The sequence below is a fragment of the Vespula vulgaris genome, chromosome 7, assembly GCF_905475345.1.
Source record: "Vespula vulgaris chromosome 7, iyVesVulg1.1, whole genome shotgun sequence".
NCBI classification, from domain to species: Eukaryota; Metazoa; Arthropoda; class Insecta; order Hymenoptera; family Vespidae; genus Vespula; species Vespula vulgaris.
Window position 1 is genome coordinate 4,105,717 of NC_066592.1, and position 27,576 is coordinate 4,133,292.

A 27,576-nucleotide genomic window follows, 5' to 3' on the forward strand; every position below is an offset into this window, starting at 1 on the left:
GTAATGTACGTATATTATATTCATATTAGATTATTATATAATATGATATTCGAATAACTATAACAATCACAATATCGATGGATGAAATGGATTTCATTCACGTAGAACGAAAAAAAATTTAAAAAAAAAATGATTGCTTATTTCGTAGGGTAGACAGGCGCGAAAAATAAAAATAGGGGCGAAAAGGCCTTGCTCGAACGATTCCCTAGTGGCCCGAAGATGCATCACGGACCTTCTGCTTCGAGTTCTCTTTTCCGATATCGAGGATCCTTTCGTTATTCCACGCGTACAACAGGCTAACCTCTCTCGTATTTTCTCGAAATCGTAAATTTTACGTATATGTGTGGATGTGTGTCTATATATATATACATATATGTACATATGTGCAAACACGTGCACTCATACACACACATATTCGTACATAAGCATTCTCATCGAAGCGCATCGCTCTGGAACGAGCGAGCATTGAGCAATAAGTGCGAGAATGGTCACCAAGATAAATCGAGATTCACAAGGATGTTGCTGCTCCGTTTCGCACGTTTCAATTCGATTGAAATCGTCTTCGACTTCTGCATTTACGGAATTAAGGTGACACTTTGTGAATGCTGACCGCATTCTATCGGTAAACTGTTTGACGAAACATTATCGCTAATCGAATTCTTTATTCGATACGAATAAAATAGCAAGCAAATATTTGTAATGAATACAAATATCTCTAATCCTTTGTATGTATATGAATTTAATTATTTTCTTTCTTCTCTTTCTTTCTTTTGCCTTCAGAGTAACTTGTAACGAAGCAATAAATAACAATAAATATTTCAATAAATTTAGAAAATTTCTTTATGATGTTATCAATGATCGCTGTACTCGTTTTTTATTTATCATTTTACTAAATTTCTTATTTTGTATAATAATGAGTAACAGTAAGATTTTGTATGTTAAATTTAAAAACTCTTTTTATATTGAAATCATTAATGATTTCAATATACTCTATATGGATTAAAATTATCCGTATTTTTAAATGTTTATTCTTCATAAACTACACTCATATTTTATTTGTTTATTTTCACTATATATTCTATTTGGAAATATGTAGATATACTTGTCATGTATGTATATAATACAATTAATAATATTATACGATATATATATAAATATAAATATATATATATATATATATATATATATATATTACCTATTTATTTTATATATAGAATCAATAACGAAACGATGTTAGAAATATATTTTCGAAATAATAAAAGAATAAAAAGCAAATAAAGAAAAACGTTCAAATTCTACCGCAGTTTATGTACTGGTATCTCTATGTGGTTCCCAGGGGAGACCGCGAAATTGTAGTAGCAGTGTTATATCGGACGATGAAGGGTCGCAAGAGAATTCTCGTTTGTAAAATTTACGTGACCACGTATGGACGTGTCGTCATGGCATTCGTAGTATAGTATCTGTGAATTTATGTAACTTCCTCTCATTTGGATTAGCGACTTTCTGTTACTACGTATATTTTTTTAATAGGAATTGAGATTAATAGCATCGAATGTATGAAATGTAAAAAGGATGGAGAAAGAAGGATGACAAGAGAAAGAGAGAGAGAAAATTAATCGATAAATCGATTAATTCGTTAACATAAAAAATAATGTTATACGTTTTAATTGAACAAACTAGATATTGATTCTTGCAAAGGCGTTTCCTTTATTTCACATATAAACTATACATAATGGCATCCCACGTAGGAGTCTCGAACCATCGTTATAAAATTACATATATGAATGTGTATATGAGAGTGTATAATATAAAAAGTATAAAATTACTATAATATTATGTTAACATCTCTTTGCTTAGCACAAAATTAGGATGATAATGTTCGGAGAAATGGAGAATATTATTCGGATCTTTGTTGAGCATATGATTTATTATTATATATAGAGCATGAGAATTATATATTAAAGATCCGAATAATTGTCTCTATTGATATTTTCTCTTAATGATAAGGGGTCGATTTAATAATATATCGATATTATGTTAATATCGAAATAAATAAATATATCGTGCAATAATACCTTGCGAGATAGGTTCCAACGATCTTTTCGTTATGTTCTCTTAAATCGCTCTTAATTTAGTATAATTTTACGAAAGTTCTTTTGCTGATAACTTTCCGATACAAGTACGTAAAATTGAATGTAATTACAAATATTACGATAGTTGTCCTATTTTCAAAACAAAAAAAAAGAAAAATATCGAAATATTTTACATAGATAGAATGCGTCCATTTCAATGGCTATATACAATACAAGACAGATGTAACATCTAATTTCTGTAATTAGTATCTTACAATCTCCCTTTCTGTTTGCATCTTGAAATGAAAAAAGAAAGACCCGTAATCTATTAAAACTTATTTAGTGACATAAAATACGAAAGCTTTTAAAAACTTCAAGGAAGTAATTTATAAATCTCATAAAAGAAAGTAAGGATAAACTTACTTAATGGTAATATTAAAAGTTACTTTCAAGAAAACTACACAATGAAAGAACTGTCGCAAAGAAAACGATTACATTATCCATAGAAATGAATACCATATTACTTAACTTAGCTAATACGTAAGAAGGCTTGTATTTACAATATGGTTCAAGTATCACCAACGGCGATTGTTAGGCGTTAAATTCGGAGTTAACGCGATTATATAATTGATAGGATTAACCGACTCGGGGTGGCAAATATTCGCGCTCTGGTTTAGAAGGCCCTTGTGGAGGAAATGGCGTGTCTCCATGGGGTGGCTTACCATCAGGAAAACCACCAGGTCTCGACGGTCCACTGGGGAAAGATGGGCCACCTGGTCTATATCCGGGTCCTCCTGGACCTCCTGGACCACCTGGACCACCTGGACCACTTGGACCACTCGGTCCATGAGGTTCAGACGGTGCTAAATATTGAGGTCCACCGGGATATCCCGATCCACCTGGTCCACCTGAACCCCCTGGTCCTCCTGATCCACCACCAGGAAAACCTCCAGGGCCACCTGGTTTGCTACCAGGATACCCACCGGGTCCTCCTGATCCTCCTGGCCCACCTGCACCACCGGGACCATGTGGTCCTCCTCCTGGATAACCTCCTGGACTACCAGGTCCACCTGATCCCCCTGGACCCCCGGGTCCTCCTCCTGGATAACCACCAGGCCCTCCTGGCCCTCCTGTACCACCTGGTTTCCCACTGGGATAACCTCCTGGCCCTCCTGGCCCTCCTGGCCCTCCTGTTCCACCAGGACCATGTGACCCGCCACCTGGATAACCTCCCGGACTTCCTGGACTACCGGGTCCTCCTGGTCCTCCGGGACCATGTGGCCCGCCACCTGGATAACCTCCTGGACTTCCCGGACTACCGGGACCCCCTGGTCCTCCTGGGCCTCCAGGACCACCGCCAGGGTAACTTCCAGGTCCTCCTGGTCCTCCCGGACCTCCGGGACCACCGCCAGGGTAACTTCCAGGTCCACCTGGACCACCTGGTTTTCCACCAGGATAACCACCAGATCCTCCTGGTCCTCCTGGACCGCCAGGTCCACCACCGGGATAACCTCCTGGACTTCCTGATCCTCCTGGTCCTCCTGGTCCTCCTGGCCTGCCGCTAGGATAGCCGCCAGGACTTCCTGGTCCACCTGGCCCTCCGGGTCGACCACCAGGATAACCTCCTGGCCCTCCTGGCCCTCCTGGCCCTCCGGGTCCACCACCGGGATAACCTCCTGGTCCTCCTGGCCCTCCGGGTCCACCACCCGGATAACCACCTGGTCCTCCTGGTCCACCAGGTCCATGTGGTCCTCCACCTGGATAACCTCCAGGACTTCCTGGCCCTCCTGGTCCTCCTGGTCCACCAGGTTTTCCACCAGGATAGCCTCCTGGCCCACCTGGACCTCCTGGTCCTCCAGCTCCACCATCGGGATAACCTCCTGGCCCACCAGGTCCGCCTGGTCTACCGCTAGGATAGCCACTAGGACCTCCTGGTCCTCCTGGTCCTCCAGGTCCACCAGGACCTTGTGGTCCACCACCAGGATAGCCTCCAGGTCCTCCTGGTCCTCCGGGACCACCTGGTCTGCCGCTGGGATAACCACCAGGACCTCCTGGTCCGCCAGGTCCACCTGGTCCACCTGGTTTGCCACCAGGATAGCCTCCTGGCCCTCCTGGACCACCAGTTCCACCTGGATAACTACCTGGTCCTCCAGGTCCTCCAGGGCCTCCGGGTCCACCAGGTCCAATGCCAGGTAATCCTCCTGGACCACCTGGTCCACCAGGGAACATTTCAGGACCTCCCATTATGTTATAATCATAAATATTTTCATTCAAATAGTAGAAATTGGGAGCCGTGCTACAGTCAAATTGATTCCACCACACACAGACAAAATACTGTTGATGGAATATAGTCCCATTAGGACAAAGGAAATCGTAGGTTTTGTTATTGGCACAAATATGAAAGACTTGACACTGAGCTTCAACGTCCGCATAATATCCGGGGAACTGTTGATTTTCACAACGGAAACTTGTTTCGGGTACTTCAGAGTATATAGGATAATCACGACCAGGTTCGCCAGGGATTGCAGAATAGTCGCCTTCGTCATACGGTTCTTCATAGCCACCTGGACTTTGTCCTCCAGGTCCTCCTGGACCACCGGATCCACCACCAGGGTAGCCTCCAGGTCCTCCAGGACCACCGGATCCACCACCAGGATAGCCTCCAGGTCCTCCTGGACCACCGGATCCACCACCAGGATAGCCTCCAGGTCCTCCTGGACCACCGGATCCACCACCAGGATAGCCTCCAGGTCCTCCTGGACCACCGGATCCACCACCGGGATAACCTCCTGGCCCTCCTGGTCCACCCGGACCTCCGGATCCTCCACCGGGATAACCTCCTGGTCCTCCTGGTGTACCAGGTCTACCACCAGGAAAACCCCCAGGCCCTCCTGGCCCTCCTGGCCCTCCTGTACCACCAGGTCCTTGTGGTCTACCACTGGGATAGCCTCCAGAACTTCCTGGACCGCCTGGACCACCAGATCCACCTGGCCCACCGCTAGGATAACCTCCTGGCCCTCCCGGCCCTCCTGGTCCACCGGGACCTTGTGGTCCACCACCTGGATATCCTCCAGAACCACCTGGTTTACCATTAGGATAGCCGCCAGACCCTCCTGATCCTCCTGGCCCTCCAGACCCACCACCGGGATAACCTCCTGGTCCTCCTGGTCCTCCTGGTCCACCTGCTCCTCCTGGCCTGCCACTAGGATAACCTCCCGACCCTCCTTGTCCTCCTTGTCCTCCTGGCCCTCCGGATTCTCCACCAGAATAACCTCCTGGTCCTCCTGGTCCTCCTGGTCCTCCTGGTCTGCCACTAGGATAACCTCCTGGTCCTTGTGGGCCTCCATTGGGATAGCCTCCTGGACCTCCGGGACCTCCCGGTCCTCCAGCTCCACCTGGTCTGCCACTGGGATATCCTCCAGGCCCACTTGGTCCTCCTGTTCCTCCACTAGGATAGCCTCCTGGACCTCCGGGACCTCCTGGTCCTCCAGATCCACCTGGTCTGCCACTCGGATATCCTCCAGGCCCACTTGGTCCTCCTGTTCCTCCACTAGGATAGCCTCCTGGACCTCCTGGCCCTCCTGGTCCTCCTGGACCACCGGGCCGGCCACTAGGGTAGCCACCAGAGCCTCCTGGGCCTCCTGGCCCTCCTGGTCCTGCAGGCCTTCCGCTAGGATAGCCACCTGAGCTCCCTGGACCTCCTGATCCTCCTGGACCATGTGGCCCCCCACTGGGATAACCTCCTGGACCTCCTGCTCCTCCTGGCCCGCCTTGTCCACCGCTAGGATAGCCTCCAGGGCTTCCTGGTCCACCAGGTCTGCCACTAGGATAGCCTCCGGATCCTCCTGGGCCACCTGGGCCTCCTGATCCACCGGGCCCTCCACTAGGATAACCTCCAGGACTTCCTGGCCCTCCTGGTCTACCGCCAGGATAGCCTCCCGGTCCCCCTGGTCCCCCTGGTCCTCCAGCTCCACCATCGGGATATCCTCCAGGCCCACCATGTCCACCTGGTCTCCCGCCAGGATAGCCTCCCGGTCCTCCTGAACCTCCTGGTCCTCCAGCTCCACCGTCAGGGTAACCTCCTGGCCCACCAGATCCGCCTGGTCTCCCGCTGGGATAACCTCCCGACCCACCCGGTCCTCCTGGACCTCCTGGTCCACCTGGTCCTTGTGGTCCTCCATGGCCTGGATAGCCTCCTTGGCCTCCTGGCCCTCCTGGTCCTCCGGATCCGCCGCCAGGAAAACCTCCTGGCCCGCCCTGTCCACCTGGTCTCCCGCTAGGATATCCTCCCGATCCTCCCGGACCACCGGGTCCTCCAGGGCCACCGGGAGACGGATAACCTCCCGGATAGCCTCCTGGATAACCTGGACCCGATGGACCGGGTCCACCGGGTGGTCCAGACGGATAGCCACCAGGAGTAGCAGGATAACCTGGACCTCCTGGCTTACCTCCTTGATCGCCACCTGGCCCACCTGGTGTTAGCGGATTGTTAGGCCTAGGATAACTATAACCCTGTTCTGCCTGAAATTCGAATAATTACTCATTTGTATATTTTTACAATAGGAAATTCTCAAGGAAGATTTTGCCGTAGAAATGACAAATATTTCTCCTATCGTTAGTTTGACATTTAAAAGAAAATTGCCATAGCCCGATGAATCATTAAGGTTCTACCACTTTGATTTTCCGACACTACCCACGAGCTACGTGAATCACTTAACCACTTTAGAACATTACGTACGTTGACATTAGACACTTATATTCCTTTGCGACTTATACATTACGATCTCGTCGCAAGTATAGCCAGGAGAGTTACACGCGGTAGTTTCTGTATTCTATACTTGGTGTAATTCATCGAGATTACGTCATCGTGAAAAAAGGAAAACCGATCGGACCGTTGACGACTTTGTGTGACGAGATTATGCAATTGCTAATAAGAATTTCACGCTGGAAGATTAATTTTCATTAGGGTTACACGCTTGTCAAAAAGTAATAACAACTTCATTTAGCAAATGTATTTATAACGATATATTAAAACGATCGAATACTCACCGTGCAAGCGTGAAAGATAGCTAGCGAGGCTGGAACATGTAAACACAGGTATCATTACTACGACGTAAACACGTACTACATATACATACACAGGGTGATTCGATTTATTACTAACAAACGAAATAAATCATTGCTATGCGCTCGAAAAGAAGAAAAATTATTAATTTATTTCTTTTCCTTGTATTAACAAATAATTCGGCACACCCTTTATACGTAAATATGCATACTATGTGTACGTATATGTATAATATAAAATAAATCAAGTTGATCACGAATATCAATTCGTGTTCAATTTCAATAATGTATTAACACTTCTCTCTCTCTCTCTCTCTCTCTCTCTCTCTCTCTCTCTCTCTCTCTTTCTCTCCCTCTAAGGATTATTTCGATAAACTTTCCTCTTTGTTCGAACAAAGCAATAATTTGAGTGCTTAAAAGACAAACGTTAAACGAAACACGTTGCGAAAACACGCGATGAAGACTCGGTAAAACTTACGCGTACTCCGAGCCACGCGTACATATTACATTGATTGAATGTAAAGAAAAGTGTGTAAGTGTTTCTCCGTCCCTTTCCCATCCTTTGTTTCGTTGGTCTTCTCTACTACCGCACACAACATGATCGTCTTTCGTCCTTTTCTTTCTAACTCATAAAATGTCCTCTCCTCTCTCTCTCTCTCTCTCTCTCTCTCTCTCTCTGTCTGTCTGTCTGTCTATCTGTCTTTTTCTTTATATTTTAAGTTGAACGAATGCATGAGAAAGCACGGATTCCTTGTCACGTCTTAACCTCTCTCTCTCTTTCTTCTCTCTCTCTCTCTCTCTCTCTCTCTCTCTTTCTCTCTACCTTTTTCTCTTTCTTCTTTCTGTCGGTGATAGTCGACAATGCTTCTTAATTAATTAGGCGGGAAGTTATGTCAGAGAGATATTTCAGGCCATTTCTCTCATGTGAGATTCGCACGCAAACCACCGTCACCACAACGAATTGCGTACGCTTTTATTACGCGACAATGATGAAGAAAAATAAGAAAAAAAAGAAGTAGGAGGAGACGAAGAAGAAGAAGAAGAAAAAGAAAAGAAGAAAACAAAAGAAAAGAAAAGAAAGAAGAGAAGCTACTAATATTCGTTTCGTCACGCGTCGTTACACTCGCCGACACTTTGGGGTTCTAATAAATGTTCTAATAAATGAGATGAGACAATTCTAGATAATCTCTGTCACGATCGATAGAAAGAAATATACGATCATCTCGATTATCTCGAATCGATATTATATATCCTTAGATCGTTAAATCGTGAATTGATTCTTCATCATTTATCATTTCTCGAAGGAAATGATTTATTCTGTTGTTCGTTCGTTCGATCGATCGTTAACGAGTTAATCGTTTACAGTTCGTTTAGAGAAAAGAAAAAGAAGAAAGACAGAAAAAAAGAAAAACTGATCTCGAGTAAACACGAAGGAACACGTAGAAAATGTTAAGCGGAGAATCATTCGGTAACCCCCTTCGTGTTTTTCTTGGTCAACGTTTTAAAGAGAGTCAATCCTTTAACGGGACGAGAAACAATGGACGACGGAGATCGAGAAGCAGTCGAGCTTCGCGTGATCTAAGAAGATCATCTGAAAGCGATACGCCGAGGAAGTCTCGCTTGTGTTTCACGTTCGAGAGAATCTTTGAACGATTCGTCGTTACACTTGCATTGCGCGACTAGGTTCCGAGCAATGGCGTAATCGAACGATTATGAAAAAGAAAGAAAGAAAGAAAGAGTTTAACACTCATTGTGATATAACTTTCTCCGAATTAATGAATTCTTCGTTCGATTCAGAAGAAAACATATTCTCTTTTCTTTTTTTTTTTATTTCTATGACCGCATCTTTCATGTCGAAATCATTCTCGTTCTAACAAATTTAAACAAAATTTTTCTAATTATAAGGTAGTAGGGAATCTTTTTTGTTCGATGCTCGAAAAAAAAAATGAGGGAAAAAAGAAAAGGTAGGAAACAAAGAAATGTCTAAATCGTTCGTAAAGTAAAAAGAGATCAGAGTTTTTTTTTATAACCACGCTGTTAAGCTTAATGATGTTTCATCGTGGAAAAAGATAGTACTCCATTTTCTATCCTATTTCACGTTCATCGACATAAAACGTGCACATTAGTCGGTACGCATCATTCAAGGATTACCATCGTTCGTCCCTTTCTTTTTTTCTTTCTTTTTTCTTTCTTTCTTTCCTTCTTTCTTTCTTCCTTCCTTTTTTTTAAGATCCATGAAATAAATAAGAAAAAATAAAAGAAGAAAGAAGGATGTCTGAAATTGCACCAACAGGCCGCATACACTTGACCTTTATTTTAAGTACGGATGATCTTAAGCGTAAAGAATGGCCCCATAAAAATGTAAAAGCCTACTGCTGGAACAATACCAGCTGTTAGGCACGGGGGCCATCTTATCTTTAATGTATTATAATTAGAGGAAGTTACGAAAAAGTGGACCTTGTTGGATGGTTCGAATGAAATTTCAAATTCTCCACAATTAATTACTCTCTCTCTCTCTCTTTCTCTCTTTCTTTCTTTCTCTTTCTCTCTTTGCCTCTCTCTTTCTTTTCTTCTCTCTTTTTATCTTTTTAAATCATCCTTGAACACCTACAGATCTTTTTATATTGAAAACAATTTTATACAAATATATAAGAAGATAATTGATCTATAAGAATTATTCGTCGAGATCTATCCTTAACCGATTTCTCTTCGATCAAAGCGAATTTATTGAAAAAGACGAGAGAAAAGAAAATAAGACAATTTATCCATGATATATCATCTTCATTCTATTGAATCATGTATTATGTACTTTTTAAGAAGTACCTACATGCAAGGATTCTTAAGATGGATGTGAATCAAGGACTAAAATGCTACGACATTGTCGAAGAATGTTAATCTCATTGCGATTGAAGTACTAAGCTACGAAGAGATGAAGATGGTAAGTAAAAAAGAAAAAGAAAAGAAACAGAAATAAAAGAATGATAATAAAAATAATGTGTACATCGAAAGATACATGATGTGTGCAATCACTATAGGATTTCTTTGCTGTGGACACCGAGATGATTATCCTACACGTTTGCGATTACTAGCGATTCTATGCTGCTTTCTTCTCGACGTGGAACGTAACCTTCGAAATATAGACGACTTCCCCGTAGAAAGTAAGGAAATTTATCGTTTGGAAAAGAAAGTATGGAATAATTTTGGTTTCTATGTCGTGTGATCTTTTTATCGATATAAAAATTATATATACATATACATAAAAAAATAATTTTATAATTACCTATCAATAACAAGCGCAGCCTCATGATTGGTGACGCTGCTGTCTTTAATTGTTAACCTGAAAAAAAGAAAAAAGAAACAAGAACCTTCGTTAGTTCCTTCTTCTTCGTTCCACTTCCGCGAACGGAAAATTCTATTAAAAAAATTCTCAATTTATTGGAAAAAAGAATTGATGGAAAGAAAAAAATGCAAAAACGGGATTGGATTTGTTCAGAGCACTTTTTCCTTATTTTTTCTAAACAAATCGTAAGAAATTGGTAAAGTAGTTGAGAAAAAAAAATGGATCACTTTATAATCAACAAAATCTCTTAGAGAACCTTGACGTTTCACTGAAGCTATTTCCGTTCACATCGGCACTTGAAATGAGACGGATTTGGTGATGTCAATGTCGTTACGAAATAAGGAGAACAAAGACTAAAGAACTCGACTAATGGAGAAAATTCAACATATATATATATATATACACACATACACACATACATACATACATAGATACATACATACGTACATATATATATATATATATACACACATATACATATATATTAATATACGTTCAACAATGATCTTACGATCGATCTGAAACTTCTAAAAACACGCACTACGCGATTGCTTTTTGATCGATGAAGAAAAAAGATAAGATAAAGAAGATGAAAGAAGAAAAAGGAAAAGAAAAAGAAACAAAACAAAAAAAAAACAGAAAAAAGTAGACTAGCTAAGAGAAACTCGCGAGGATACGAAAAAGCAAATGGATGAGGAAGGTGAGAACTCACCTAACCGATCCGTCGAGTAAAAGACACCGGGATGTTAAGTCACTAGGAATGACTGATGGTGGAGGTGTCGGAGCGATCATATATACTCTTACCGAACGCAACCCCCAACCAGGTAGCCGAGCAAACTCCCCACCAACTATTATCCAGGGATGCTTCGCTCATCCTTCGTAAATGTACAATTCATGTTCAGTTTACCTCCTTCTTCTTCAAGTTGTCCTCCTTCTTTCCTTCTTTCTCCACTAACCAGAGTCGAATCCCTCTTCTGCTTTTTTTAGAAACGCTTGGCCAACGAGGCTATAGGGACGCGATCTCGTTGGTGATGGAGGTGGAGGCAGTTGTTATAGTGGAAGGTGGTGGTGGTGATGATGATGGTGGTGGTGGTGGTGGTGGTGGTGGTGATGGTGATGGTGGTGGTACCTGTGTTATCCGTAGAAAAGGAACGACAAGGAACGACCTCACGACGACAACTACGACGTAAGTGACCCACCAACGGTTGCCCCAAAGCAAAGCAAAAGCCTTCTCCGTAGGTACTTGAACCAAGCACAACTTATCTATGTATGTATCTTCTACTACTCTACTACTACTACCTATCTTTACCTATCTACCTCCCGCCACTAACCAGGGATCTAGCGGAGATGAGCAGCCTCGTGGGAGGCTGCGGGGTTAGTGAAAGTGAAATACTGCAATTGGAGTAACGTCTCATCCGATGCCTCCTTATCCTCCTGGTATTCCGTGTTCTTCCATCACGACGCGCGGATCGTTCCCGACTTGGTGTTCGCGATCATTTCGACGGATACTTTTTATCTACGTTATATTTGCCAGATTCAATTCGACTAATCATTTTCTTTCCTTTTATTTTTTTATTTTTTTTTTTTTACTTTTTTTATGTCTCGCGCCAAATGATTTTTCATTTTTGCTTCTTTTCGTTCCTTTTTTTCCTTTTCTTTTGCTCGCCTTTTGTCCTTTTGACTTTTATCTTTTCATCCTTACGTCATCACTGATCACATTTCGCGTAGAAATATTATACCTCTTTGAGATTCAAGAGAGAATTGGAAATGAAATTATTGTATTAATTTTTAATCAAATAGTTTTTTCCATTTCCAATTATAAGGTTTATTTTTTAGTGCTCTTTGGATCTTTCTTGAGATCTTTTCAAGTTCCTCATTCTTTTTTTCTCAAAATCCTTCTCGGAGTACCTTCTTGAATTGTTTTCATTATACCTTTTCTTACGTATACTTCTAGTTTATCCCCAGTTAATTTTATTTCAAAAAATTCGTTTGACTCATGCTAGTCAAAAAAGAAAAAGAATATTAAAATATCTAATTTATTCAGCCATTGTAAGACAAGATACGCGAATCTAATTTATAAAATTGTCAATTATGATAGTACGTTATCTAGATGAAATAAAGAATAAAATTGTACATGATCGAACAAAATCATGGAATGCGAGTACTCCGATCGAGAACGATCTCTCGATGACCCAATCGATGATCCCGGAACTCTCGTGCATGGAATAAAAACCGGATACGCGCGTTCCTTTTAACATTAGACGCAGAGAGTATCCTTAAGATAATATTACGTTATCCTATGTTTATAAACAATGGAGATCTAATCGAAAGGACCATCGAACGACCTGCAAATCACGTGCACGAGTCACGGTTATACGACGATTTATCTAACTATACTCATGTATATACCTATGTTTCTACATATGTACATACATGCTGGATTTACACGAAGTAATTATTCTTTCTGCTTTGCTATCAGAAAGAATGTTCCCTTAAAACTTTAACATTAAAATGATTGAACTCTAAAAAATATTATTTTAGTCTCTAAATTCAAATCGAATAGAAATCATTTTAAATTTATATTTTTTCTAATTTTTTTAGAAATGTGTTAAAAAAAAGAATAACAATATTAAGTTTTATATGTATTATATAATTAATAGGTGTGCTAAAAGTTCCTTAAATGATTTTAAAAATCAATTGCTCTTTTCCAAGACTTTCTAGGCTTTCAATTAAACCCTCGTAGTTTCGCAACTTCAAAAAGAAAATATTAACCAAAGCAATTTTGAAAAAAGTAAACTTTACATTCGCTTAGAAACTTTTGGTCCACCTCCGTATATTTCTTTTTTTTTTTATTACTATTATTCCTTTAACACAAGTAAGATAGTAGTTTTGAATTAAATTTTGATTAATCGCTTAAATGATAATTCGATTAAAAATACATTTGGACTTTACGCATACGCGCAATTCTATTTATGGACAAAGTATTTTTCTACTAGATTTTATGAAATGCGTAACACGTCTTCGAAGTGAATTGAAAGAATTTTTTATACCCATATTTTTCACTCACAGACGGTATTTCGGATAATCAACATTCCATTAAATTTTACACATAATCACCAACATTCCTCTTGTACTCCTCGACTCGATCTATCTAGGGATTCGTTTCAACGAATTAACCGATGGAAATGGAGAAAATAATCGAATCGTGGAAAATTGTTACGTGACATAAAATGGCACATAAAAAGAGAAAGAGAGAGAGAGAAAGAGAGATGAAAAATACATAGTAGAGTCGATGTCAATAACGAAGTTTTTCCAATCGATCGAAACAAGAAAAAAATAAAAAAAAAATTGCAACGCGAGTTAGTCGTTCGTTTCGATATAATCGTTCCAATTGAAACATACAATAATCGAGAATGGGGAATTTGTTTATTCTCGTACGACATACATATACAAGCGCACACAATCAAGAGTTAGACGTTCAATGCGTGGGCATTGTTGAGGTCAAAAGAATAGCGAACGGCAAGGATTCTAATTCTTTCTTTAGGAAAACCGAGGCCCTACGGCAAAGTCGATTTAAGTTATTAGATTCCAAGAGAAGAAAGGCAAGAGATCTCGCCCGAAGCTATTTCTTCTAATGAAAAAAACCAAAGGGGATTCTTAAATAGGATGATGATGAATCGTTTTAAAGCATGCCAAGAGAAGAAGCCAGCAAATAGGTTTTTCTTTAAAGAAAAGAAAGGAATGATAAAAAGAAAAAAAGAAAAAAAGAAAAAAGAGAAAAAAAAGGGAAAAAAATATCGAAGAATCCTCTTCATTCGTCTTTTACCGACGTTCTAGCAATGGAGGCGACTGCTTGAAAAATTCTTAATTTTCTCTTTCTCTCTCTCTTTCTCTCTATATATCTATCTGTCTGCCTGTTTGCATCTTAATTACTCGGGAGTCTGATGCAAAGATCTCGTAAATTAATCGACGATCGTTAGAAGCGACCACGACTGCGAAATATCCTAATCGCTTTGGAGAACGCCTACGTGTAAGGTGTCAGCGAAGAGGATAATTTTGCATAAACATAAAATCGATTATATCACAAACAGAATAATATCGATCGATGTCTAACAATTTCAAGCATAACTTCAGAGTTCGTTCAAGAACGAACAAAAATATATATATAATAATTGTTTTAATGTGTCATATAATACGATAACTGTATATAATCCTATGTTACGATATGGAACAAATATCCCATGACTTTTCTATCGCTAAGCGAAGAAAGGTAAACAGCGGCGATGCTTTGAATTATTTATAAGAAACTCGAGACTCATACTGGTTCCACTCCGTGAACTCGTATGATTATTAAAATTGCTATGGAAAATGATATAACGTCTGACTTTTTTTGTGTAAGAGAAGGGTAAAAAGAAGGTAACAAAAAAAGAAGAAGAAGAAGAAGAGAAAGAAAGATAGAAAGAGAAACAAAGAGGTAGAGAGAGGGAGAGAAAGAAGAAACGTCAGAGAGAAGAGTCAAGCAACATTACGGTTACTCAAAGATTCCTTTCACTTATGGAGAACAGAAAGAGAGAAAGAGAAAGAGAAAGAGAGAGAAAGAGAGAAAAAAAAGAGCGAAAAAAGAGAGAAAGAAAGAGAGAGAGAGAGAGAGAAAAGACATTGCTACTGGAGTAAGGCCAAATATCCTAAAAAGGCCTTGCTATTTCATTGCAGTAGCTTTTAACGACGCGATAGACCTTAAGAACTATGTCTGAACGCATTGTGAATGGCACTAAGACTCCCCGTGGTTGACCTTGGCACTAGATTTGTCAGAAAGTTAACGCTGATTCTCTCTGATGCATGTCGCGCTTGATCCCGATAAAAACGGGAACAAGTAAAGTACATACACACGCAAGTATATATTTACGTACATAGATACGTACGTATGTACGTAAGTGTATCAATGTATAGGTATCTCAATGCCTGGGGAAAGAGAAGATGCACCTACGTTTTGTGATTCGTCGTCTTCGTCGTCGTCGTGGTTGTCGTCGTCGTCGTTGTCTTCGTCGTGGGTGAACGTGGGAAAGGAAGATCGTACACACACGATAAAGAGAAACGATATGGCGAAGAAGAATTCGAATCTTTCGAATCAAATTTTATCTCTTTATCAGCCTTCGCTTTTTTTCTGATTTTTTGTTCTTATTTTTGCTTCTTTTTTTATTATTTACATAATATTTACTACTTTTTTTTTTTTAATCGTACACTAAACAGGTATCGCGCGATTTTTTATTCTCTTTAATATCAAAAATACGAATAATTATTCATTTCATTTATTTTTATGTTTGTTTTTATCTTTTTGATATGCAGGTACATTCAATCTCACTGCTACGTTTATCATTTAGTATCGAAACAAATTCAATTCTTTTCTTAGGTCGTTATCGACTGCTGAATTAATTAATCTGGAAAGAAGAGAAATTCTTCTTATTTTTCTTGATTCTTTTTTATCTTTTTTCTTTTGATTTTCTCATTTCTTTTTCTAACAGACAAGTATCGAATATCAAAAAAAAATGAATTTCCTTATGTTTATTATATTTCGGTATACAAATATTAATTCGCACTGCATTGATTAGCCTCGGATGGAACTTAATTCGCTTTATTGATCTTTTTATTTTTTGATATAAGCAAGAATTGGCTATCACGTTCGTCAGTCTCGAATGAAATTTTGTACGATAAAGAAACATCTCAGACTTCTGTTCACCTTTAATGATTATTTCTATAAACCGCTAGAAAGAACGTGAGCGATAGCAAAACCATGGAGTTTCACCGTTGAAAGTTTTGTCAGGTCGGTACAATGTGCAATGCAATTCGGCTCTTCCCACGTTCTTCCTAATACTTCTTGCGCGATCGCGTAATCCTCTGCATAATTCTTCCTCGTAATTATTTCCTCCTCTTTAACCCTCTCCTCTATACATAATATATTCTACACACGCCCATGGTAGTGGGGCACGTTTACGACCGAACACTAATAAGGGATCGGGCTTTATGCCAATCTTTTAACTTTCAGTTACATTCGAAGATACGTAATCGATCGTCTATTAAAAAAAAAAAAAATCAATACGTATCGGTAAATATCGATATTTTAAACTACGATACTTTTATATATTTATTCTTCTATTTAATCGAAAAAGCATTTGATTTTATCCGACACTTCTATTTTTGTAAAAATAATTTTCTATAGAGAGGGAGAGAGATTGTTATTACTATTGAAGTATTAACGTATCGATAAATATCAATATTTCAAACCACTTTTATATACTTACTTTGATATTTAATTGAAAAAAAAAATACGTTTTACTTTATCTGATATTTTATTTTAGAAATAATATTCTTAGAGACATTCTTACAGAAAAATAAAGTAAAAGAGAGAGAAAGAAAGTATTGTTATTTCTTTTAAAATATCGATAATCATCGATATCAAGTATCTTCTTTCTTTCGTTTGTAGCTCTGAATTGATCGAAGAAAAGAAAAACAGATACGGAAAGAGAGAACTTGGATAGTTTACTTTCAGTTTTCATATTAAACACGATATCGACTTAACATTGCATTAACGAGCATTTCGATTGGAAACTTCACTGATTAGTAACTCGATCATCCTCTCGTAAAATTGAGTTTCGACTTCGAGGAAAGATTTTTTTCTCCTTTTTTCGAAACAATTAAATGACGATATTAGAGAAAATCAACTTATCGAGACCCTTTCCTTCTTATCGGTCTACTACTCTCCATTAAGAAATTTCCAGTTCCTTCGCTTCAGAAAAGTCAATTTGTATTTTCCGTGAGGAAAAGTTTTCACTCCATCTTCCTACACTATATACAAAAGTTAAATATCTACAGAGACATACTCACTTCATCTAACTTCACAATTTTACTTTAAACAATTATTGTCTATCGAAGTTGCATAGTTTTGACAGGGACATTTATACATACATGTTATTATAACATTTTAAAAGATCCTTTTATTTTGTTTTTAAAAACATCCTCAGAGGGAGAATACATTTTTTTCCACAGGTCAAATCTTTCTTGGTAAGTCAAGACGTTTTGATTATTTGAAGATAAAAATTAAAAGAGAATGTTACGTCTTCGAAATTGTGTAACTGTTTTTTATTTTCTTTTCTTTTTTCTTATAGATGTACAACAATCTGTCATACAAAACGTATCATTTAAAAGTTATACAATATGAACACGATAGATGTTTCAACCTGAACATAATATATACTCATCGATATTCTACTTTTACGAGCGATCTTTCTGCATAACTTACATACGGGACTTTTAAAGCCAAAAAAAAAGAAAGAAAAAAAGAAGAAGACATGAAACGCTTACGTACTCATACGTACATATATATACAACACGACGTACACGTTGATTTCTGCTACATCGAAGAAAGTACTTTAGATAATTCTATATTACATGCGGACTCCGGAACATCTATGGTCATCATCCATCGAAAAAATATTTCGAGAATCGTACTTTACACGGGAACTCATGAAATCGACAGATTTATATGATCCGACACACGTAACTAACATCGTCTACATTTCCTCAAGATCCGTTTAACCAATCAAAAATGTCACCTTTCTTATCGAGAAAAAGATACTGTTTTCTATCAGTTAAATTTATTTGGGAAAGTTCTTTCGATCACTAGACACTTGATCGGTAATTTCCTAACAGCGTTAAAAATCATTATCTTTTTATCTATTTATTACGTGTCAAATAATCGAAAAGAATTCTCAGTTAATAATTCTCTAATGATTATTATTAATTGTCAAATACGAAATCTAAAATCTATCATTTTGATAGAGTTTGATAGAGTTTTAGTGTCAAATATACTCGCTATCAATTATGAACATAACACGTGATAACAAAAAATAGAATAAAGGACAAATAATACAAATAAATGAAATATATAACTCTGAGAGGAAGTTCGAACAACAACGAGAAAAAGGAAAAGCAAATATTGTATTTTTCTCGACACATTGTTTTCGTTTTAATTGCTCGTGTATATGTTCTTCCATGTCGATATCCAAATGGATGAACAAGGAGTCTCGCGATTGGACAATCGGAGGCGGAAGCTCTCACAAATTTTGTAGACTACGAGAGAGAGAGAGAGAGAGAGAGAGAGAGAGATTTAACAAAGGAGAATGGAGAGGCCAACCATGCACTTCTGTAGGAGGATCGAATATCGACAGCAGAGCCTGTACGCTCGCGTGATCAATAAACGTTCATTTACTGCTCACTTTGAACAATGCGTCGAGTGTGTACGGTATTTGCGAGCAATACAGTGTTAGTTCAGCCGACATACTATCTTCTCAAAAATTCTCTATTTAATTACACAAAAAAATTTGTTCCCGAAAACAAATTTTTTCACCTTCCGTCCGAAAGAGATGATCACAAATTTCAATACAAAAAAATACGAGTCATCTAACGATCATAATAAATTTGCAATTTTAAGGGGAAGAACATAAAAAATCAAAAAGAAATGATATTTGTTTTATAAGATAAATTTAATATATAAACGTACGTACTTTAGATTCGATCGAACAACGAAATTAGATCGTTTGATAATGAATTAAAAAAAAATGATGTTATCACAATCGCGATTAATTGGTCATTACGTCAGAATAAAGTAAGAATCGTCAAATTTCTTTCTTCTTCTTTTCTTTTCTTTTCGAAATCTCGAAAAACACGAAATTGCACAAGCGAGAGACTCTCATCGGATGCAAAAGCGAGAGATGATCTCGCATACGTTCGTAAGGATACATACATACGTACATATGTTGATAGGAGTTTACGTAATCGTCCTGACCGAGCGCGACGAACAAAGATAATCAATTTGAACGTCACGAAAAAAGCAAAGCATCTCGCACACCTATGGAATACGACATACACACGATTTCCTCATTAGTAAGACTTAAGGGATATACATGCATGTATGTATGTATGCATATATATATATATATATATATATATATATATATATATTATATATACGTATCGTACTATACTGTACCGTATTGCTGAAATGAGTCATGCGAAAAGCGCATAACCGCAAAAACGGACTTGGCGTTTATTAATTAACATAACTCCTCTGTTCGTTGCCCCATTTGTTAGAACGTAAGCACGTAAACCCATAACCACGGGCGCACGAGTAGAAATTAACACGCGAGAGAACCTTGACTTTCGCGATGCATTGTTCGTGATCAAACCCATAGATGACAGTTTGAGAAAGGAATAGCTCGTAAAGTGGAGCGATGATTTATCGATTCTTTCGTCAGGACTATCTACAATATCTATTTATGTATGAATTTACTACTATATATAGAACGTACCGTACATACGTGTATATACTTACGTTTTATATATATATATATATATATATATATATATATATATATATATATACATATATCGATGATGTCGTCTTGTTTCTTATTCGATATAACGTAACTGGAACGCGAAACAAAGAATAACTCGTGCTCTCTGAATGATGAATTAATCTTCAAAGAAAAATCGTTTCTCAGCTTTTATTTCAATTAAAACTAACCAATAATTACTATCAGATAAGACATGTTATTTAAATGATCAATATTTTCTATCCATTATGCGTGTGTATATATATGTATGTGTATGTATGTATGTATATTATTAGAGAAATAATGAGTGATAATAATAGAGCCGATGAAAATAATTTTTTCTATCAATTAAAATTATGATTGATATGAATGATTTCATTTGTTAGTGGAATTGATTACTTTTTATATCATAATAATACTTTAAACTTCTATTCTTGTAAATTCCATATGTCGTTAAATAACAACAATCGTTTAATTAGTGAACGCGCGAAATACTTTAATTAGTATGGCTTTGTCAAACTCTGAACAGGCGTTATTACTTGTGAAAGAGTCAATAAACTCGTTTGCGATTGTACCTCATTTATCTCTTCTTGTGTAATCCCTGTAAGGTTTTGTAATAGCGTTTAGAAAATTAACATTTAATTATTATTATTTTTATTATTATTATTATATTTTTATTTTCTTTATTTTTATCATTTATTTCGATGTATAAAAATGATTGAAAAAATCAATTGTCTACAGTCGATCGAAATTAGCTATTAGCGAATGATTGTTTAAAGGACCTTTCTAAAATTTGTTTGTCCTAATATCTATGACAAGCATTTTGTGACAAGCGCATGTATAAACCTTATTCTATCACGATCGATTTCAACTTCCCATGATTATGTCGTAATAACGATCATTCCTTCAGGGCTAACGCGATTGATTTCTTGCAACCAAATCGTTTATAGATTTTGCAAGGTATAATACGATCTTGAATTAGTATCCTTTAAAGAAATCATTAGAATAATCGTGAGATCAAATTTCGTTTGATCAAGAATAAAAAAAAATAAATAAATAAATAAATAAATTGAAAAAAACGAAATACAAAAAAAAGCAAAAGGAATTTCTTGATATATAACGTTTGTAGTACAACGTATACATATATGTACATGAATGTATTATAAATTTTAAAAAAATTTAGTGCATTTTTTTTTTATTAATTTTACAAAAAAAAAAGTAATAAAAGAATAAAGTAATTTTATATAATGCACATGAATGTGTATATGTTGTATATATCTACATATGTAGTATATTCGTGGTTGAGACGTTCCAAAACTTTCTCACAAATAATAGCACAACAGTATTTAGCAGTACGGATTTAGTATAGTTACGTTGTACAATGGTGGTAATAAGTGTTACATAAACGGCACCTCTTTCTCCGTGAGCGAGTAGTACTTATTCGATAAGAAGAAACTAGAAGGGGCATGAGGCAACAACAAGTAAACGGAATGGAGCTTCTTCGTGAATGTTCACGAAGTATAGAATCGTACGACATGTCAATCACGATCAATGCTCCTTCGATTATTTCCTTTGTGAATCGCTTTGATATTCTCAGCTTGATTAGAGTCAACTTAATTACTTTATACTTTCAAAAAAGTTATTTCTTAAGTTCACCGATTTTAATCATTTTTCTTATTTAAATAATTTCATGTGACGTATCAAAAAATTATAGTCGAAATTCATGATGCTGTTAAAAACTTTTCTTGGAAATTACAGAATGGACCAAAAGTTTCTAGATGATTTTAAAAATCAATTTCAATCGAGATTTTTTAAGCCAATTCTTTTCAAAGATGGTAAACAATTTCTTAGTATTAAATACGATCTAAACAAAAAAATTAGCCTATAATTTGATCCAGCCTGCGGTTGTCAGACATTGCTCGATCTTTTTGTTGTGTTAGTATAATAATAAAAAAAAGAAGATACTCAATTTTTTCAAAGAATTAAGAACTATCATTCAAAGATCTATTAAACTAAAAATATCAAGTCCGAATCTTCAGAAGAAGATAAATGATCGAGAAATGCAATATAATTTTACGTCGCATGCTACACCTGTCATCCTCTCTCCCTGTCTCCCCCTTTACCTTTATTCTCTTCTTTAAAAGCATATAAAGGTATGCACCACCATTCGAAAGTTGCACAATTTCACGCGGCTGCTTTGTCTTCGCTTAGGATATTAGCCTGTCGAAAGAATACGATCTCGTTCCTTGAGATGAACGCCTCTATTGTGTATCTTAAAAAAAAGAAACAAAAAGAAAAAGAAATTATATATTATACTATTTATTTTTATTTCTTTCTTAACGAATCGTAAAATATCGCTATTTCGAGTAGATATACGTCTCTTTTTTCTTGACCCAACTTTTTTTTCGCATCTCCACGCGTTTTTAAGATAATGGACTGATTCATCCTCTTAAGTGCCACGTTATTTACGTACACTGTTAAGTGATGAAATATCGTTGCTGAAGGAAGCGAAATTTCATGGTAGATCTTGCGAAATGGATCGAAAGCGAATCGCTTATATAGCAATTAACGAAAATGATCAAAGATCTTTTTTTCTTCATTATAAAATACTTGAACCATTTATTGTATATATACATACGTGTAGCAAAAATCAAATCAGCTACAATGCACCGATCGATGTACAATAATATACTTATCAATGTGATAATATACGTAAAACAAATTGAATCTACCAAACGAGTATACGAAGCTCGATCAAAAATGTCTAGGTTCGTAGTTTTACGATCTGAACAAAAAGAAGAAGTCTCGAAAGAGAATAATCGATTTTTAAAAACACTTAAGAACTCTTTTGACTTCGTTCTGTATAAAAAAAAAATTGTTTGCAAAAAGTATTTAGTAGTATTCTATAATTATTTACACACTTTGTATAGCATATTATTCTTTCAATTCGGAGCTCATTGTTCTATACCTTGTTTATAACACGAAAGATATTATAGGTTTGTTAAAGAGCAACGTGTCTCAGCAGGAACTTTGTCCCGTTCTATTCGGCGAATGCTGATGTATCAATGTCAGTCACTTTCCAATTTAACTCTCAGCGATGTTCTTTCATTTAGAAATACTCAATCGTTTTATCACACCACATTAATTCTTCACCCCGTTCGAATGTCAGGTCAGGACACTCGTACTCTTCGAATTTTCAACTCGTTCGCATGAATTCATCGAATCCTTGAGATCGCAAAGCATCATCGGCCATGTCATTTGTGACGTACTGACAAACCCTTTCTTTCTTTCTTTCTTTCTTTCTTTCTTTTTTCTATCTCTCATTCTTTATTTTCTGTCAGTACGTTCATCCAAGAAATCATCGAGCCTATGCACAAACGCAACTTCCAACTTAGGAAACACGCCGTCTTCGTTGTAATATTCTATTATACAATGACAAAGCAGCAACGTCAAAGGTCAGGAAGATGAATAAATTCAATGGGGAAACAGAAGAAAACGAATCTTACGTTCTTTCGACATTTTTCCCATTTCGGTGGGAGACAGTATTTGACGTCGATATTCGTCGATAGACGATATTGCTCACAAAAATAAATTCAAGAATAACTTTTCAAATATCTCGATTACTTTCATTTTCGAGAAAAACGACGATTCAAATGTCTGCTTCATCTTAAATATATCTACTTAAATTAATTTCATTAACTATTTTCTATCAGAGTCTTAAAAAAAATAAATAAATAATAATTATATCTATCAAACCAATAAATAATAGAAATCAATTATCATAATTATTTAAATTACTTAAATACGTCGTTTTCTTCGTTCCATTATAAAATTTTTTAAAAGTTTAATATTTGAGAAAGAACTAGTTACTCTGTGAAGTAAATGATAGATGAGTAAAAGGATCGATCGGTCTGATTTTTCCTCGATCGAGATCACCATCAGAGAAGGAGAGAAAGAAACCTATAGATAAAGAAACCGATGGCAAGAATGACAACAAAAGGTCCGCAAAAGGCGTTCTAAGAGGAGAGAGTAATTCGTTGTATTTCAAAGGCAACAGAGAAGATACCGTAGAGAATGCAACTAATTACCTATCAGCCGCGCGAACATTGATGAACGAGAACGCGAAGTAACGGAATGAGGACGTGCTGAGAATCGTCTAATGAATGACAACCACAGCAATCTAGGCGAATAAAAAGAATAAAAAGATTTTAAAAAATGACAAAACTCTTTCTCTCTCTCTCTCTCTCTCTCTCTCTCTCTCTTTCCCCCTTTCTCTCACTCTCGCTCTTGACGAATAAATTTCCATATCTTTATATCGTCACACAGATTATATTAATATCGATTAATATACTCTATATACGCAATCTATTATCGATACTAATCCTATTGTAATAAGAGACAATAATGAAATAATATTGTGATTATAATAATATATCGATAAATACAGGATGGACTAAAATAACTTTGACCATATACCCTATATTAATTACACCAACAAAACATCTTTAATATCCTATATTAATTTTGACCGTATGGATTTTCACCGTTTTAACTCTAATCACGTTGAAACCCTTTCAATCATTACAATAGATATCGATTTCCATAATAATTAAGATATCGCGAGTTTCAATATTGATTTTGGTCGAGTAACCAAAACTGTGTTAGTGGATACTATAAATGTACCCGATGTCGACTCCTCGTTACATCTAAACTACTTTTCTATTTAAAGACTCTTCCTTGAGATCTTGAAAGCACCCACTCTGAAATCAAGGAAATAGCACTTTTACGAGCTCGTAAAGGGATAATTGACTAAACACGCGCGGAAGATTTATCGACAGGTTAAAATTTTTATCTTCGATTTTATTCCGTCAAGGATGAGAGTGCAAAAGTAAAAAATATATCTTTTATCGAATCATGGACATCGGTCCATTTTCTCTCTCTCTCTTTCTCTCTCTTTTCGTTTCTCATCCTCCTACTAAGTTTTCTTGTCGTCCTTGCGTTGTCATCTTTCTTACACACACACACACACACACACACACACACCCTCTGTCTGTGTGTATATTTTTTTCTTGTCAGTCGTTCGCCAACTAATTGCGAAATAATAATGAAATTGCAATTTACGGGCGGTGAACATGAGACGAGGTGCACCGTGAGAATACGAGATGCAGGATGTACCGGGCACTTTCTTGCATTATTCGACCTTCGATCGATCGATCGATCGTTCGGTTGCTCGGTCGGTCGTTCGTTGGTTGGATGATCGATCGTGACGATGGAAACGAAGTCCACTCGTTGTCGATTGTGGACCGATATTCCAGAAAATCAGGACCATTCTCTTCACCTTCTTCTTCTTCTTTTTCTTATTATTTTTATTTTTCAATCTTTTTCTTCTTCATCGTCGTCATTCATCGTTAAAGCGCGTTTATAATGATGATCATCATCGCCGATTATCTCCGCCATAGTTGTGATCGTGGTCGCGTTGAAAGATCAAGGAAATAAATATCACTCGAGCCAATGAAATTGAGGAGGAGTCACGTCGGAAATGTCAGTCTTGCTCTAAGTACAATAACCTTAACACACAGATGTGTATTAATAATAATAATAATAATAATAATAATAATAATAGTAATAACGACGATCATTGTTACAAATAGTTTTTCATTTTTTAACTAAAATCTTCCTTTGTTTCTATCTCTTTCTTTCTTCTATCTACGAAGGAAATTCGTCTTAAAGTTAAATGCATTTTAGTAAATGAAATGCATGTTAAAGAGAAAAAAAAATCCGCGAATTTTTTGTCTTTGGTATTATATCTCTAAAAATATATAATAGATCTAATATCTTATATATGCAGATAGATATTATCTGTATAATAAATTTTTTTTTTTTCATAAATAGACCTAACAATTATTTATCGTATTTCCTAGTTCATTTATCTAATAATTTTTACATCTTCAAATAATTATTTATTATGATTGCAATTATACAAAGAGAAAAAAAGTTTCACTTGGAATAATCTTCTTGTCGAACGATCATCAATGAGTTCAAATCACCTTTGGAAATCATCGATTGAATATTTCGAAATTCAGATAAAAAACCGACCCATCCATCGTTCGAACGTCTAAATATTTTTCTTTTTCTTTTCTTTCTTTCGTTTTTTTTCCTTTTTTTTTTCTTTCATCCACTTAGAATTACGATTAGTATCGTAACACGTCAGTCGACATTATTGCTCAACGAAAATCCGTTCTCGATGATTTAGGAACGAATCGCAAAGATTCGATCGCTTGGACTCAAGCTCCGGCTAATGGGCATTTATTCAATCGATCAATTATACTTAGTCGTTACGTTCAACATCGCAACTTCTTCGTCGTGCACATCCCCTGGAATTAAATTCTCGTTAGAGAGATCATAGGAGATGTGTCAGAGGTGAAATAAATGTATGTATATATGTACGTATGAACATACTAAAGTAAGTACATATAAATATATATATATGTGTGTGTGTATGTATATTTATATATATATATGCGTGTATGTATGTATATATGTATATATATATATGTAAAATAAAAAGGACGAAGTAAACGTTCGATGAGAGTCAAACGAGTAATATTATTTTTTGACGTTCATGGAAAGATCAAAACGATTTATACACTAGATCATTAATTATCCTCCCCTATAAAGATCGACTAGATCTATCATGGACATTCGATACCATACATTTTCTCCTTCTTTTTCTCTCTCTCTCTCTCTCTCTCTCTCTCTCTCTCTCTCTCTCCCTCTCTTTCTCTGTCTTTCTATCTTAACATTGCTCCAATTATAGAAAACCTTATTATCGATCAGATGAAAGAGTGTCATTGCCGATCGTCACTCGAATAATTCTCTCAAATGTGTACCAATTCTCTATAAAAATGAAAATTAAAATAAATCCTGACCTAATTTAATTTTATATATTATATTATATAAATAATACAATTTACCTCAGTAATTAAGAAAGTAGGTAACCTAAATGAAAAATCTGTTTTTAAATTTTCTGATAAAAAAACAAAAAAGGAAAAAGAAATCTAAATACGTCAAATTAATCAATGTATATCGTAATAATGTAAAATTAATAAAAAAAAAAAAAAAACATTCCGTTTAATTAGACTACTATATCATAATTGTTTCCTTTTCAAGAGACTCGTAGAAATGCCGTAAGTAATACGTAAGTAATATGAGTAAGTATCAAGAAAAATAAGTTGGAATTTTTTCAAAGGAATACACCAATGATCTAAAGTCACACGACGATCGAGAACTCGTTGGTGAATGCTCGCAAGAGCCTTTAGTTCGTGTAACACTATCTAAACGCTGTCATCTAAATCGGTAGCTGTTTAGAAGGCACAATCTATCGACTTCTGAGAGTGATTCACCCAATGGTATGCGAGTCGATCGATCGAACGATTCATCGATCGTCGATCGATCGTCGATGTGTGTTGTACTCCGTTAAACTTTCACGCCTTATGATCAATGTCTAAGTTTATCGTTTACCTTCTCCCTCTCTCTTCCTTTCTTTCAAAACACCTACACTCTTTAAACTGATGATTGCCGAATTCCAAAAATAGATAGACGCGTATATGTAACTATGTAATTCTAGATGAGGATCGTGTAAGATCGACGATATGCAAACACGATCGAATTGGGTTAATGTTATAGTCACGATCTTTCTGATATATCCTAT

The 27,576-nt window shown here is 36.8% G+C and overlaps 1 protein-coding gene across 4 annotated transcripts in view; it reads right to left on the reverse strand.

The window, feature by feature from the left end:
* Positions 1–1,683: 1,683 nt before the first annotated feature.
* The window catches only part of LOC127064981 (collagen alpha-1(III) chain-like), a 35,375-nt gene continuing 9,482 nt past the window's right edge, over positions 1,684–27,576 (reverse strand). Inside the window, exons 3-6 of one of the 4 annotated variants that reach the window (XM_050996729.1) lie at positions 11,786–12,475; positions 10,417–10,473; positions 7,122–7,150; positions 1,684–6,593 (exon numbers count right to left, since the gene is read on the reverse strand). In XM_050996729.1, the coding sequence (XP_050852686.1) occupies positions 2,709–6,593; positions 7,122–7,150; positions 10,417–10,441 (3,939 nt within the window). In that variant the 5' untranslated portion in view covers positions 10,442–10,473; positions 11,786–12,475 and the 3' untranslated portion in view covers positions 1,684–2,708. Of the gene's footprint in view, positions 6,594–7,121; positions 7,151–10,416; positions 10,474–11,188; positions 11,476–11,785; positions 12,476–27,576 lie in introns of those variants that run through there. The other 3 variants (XM_050996730.1, XM_050996731.1, XM_050996727.1) reach the window with 3 other exon arrangements.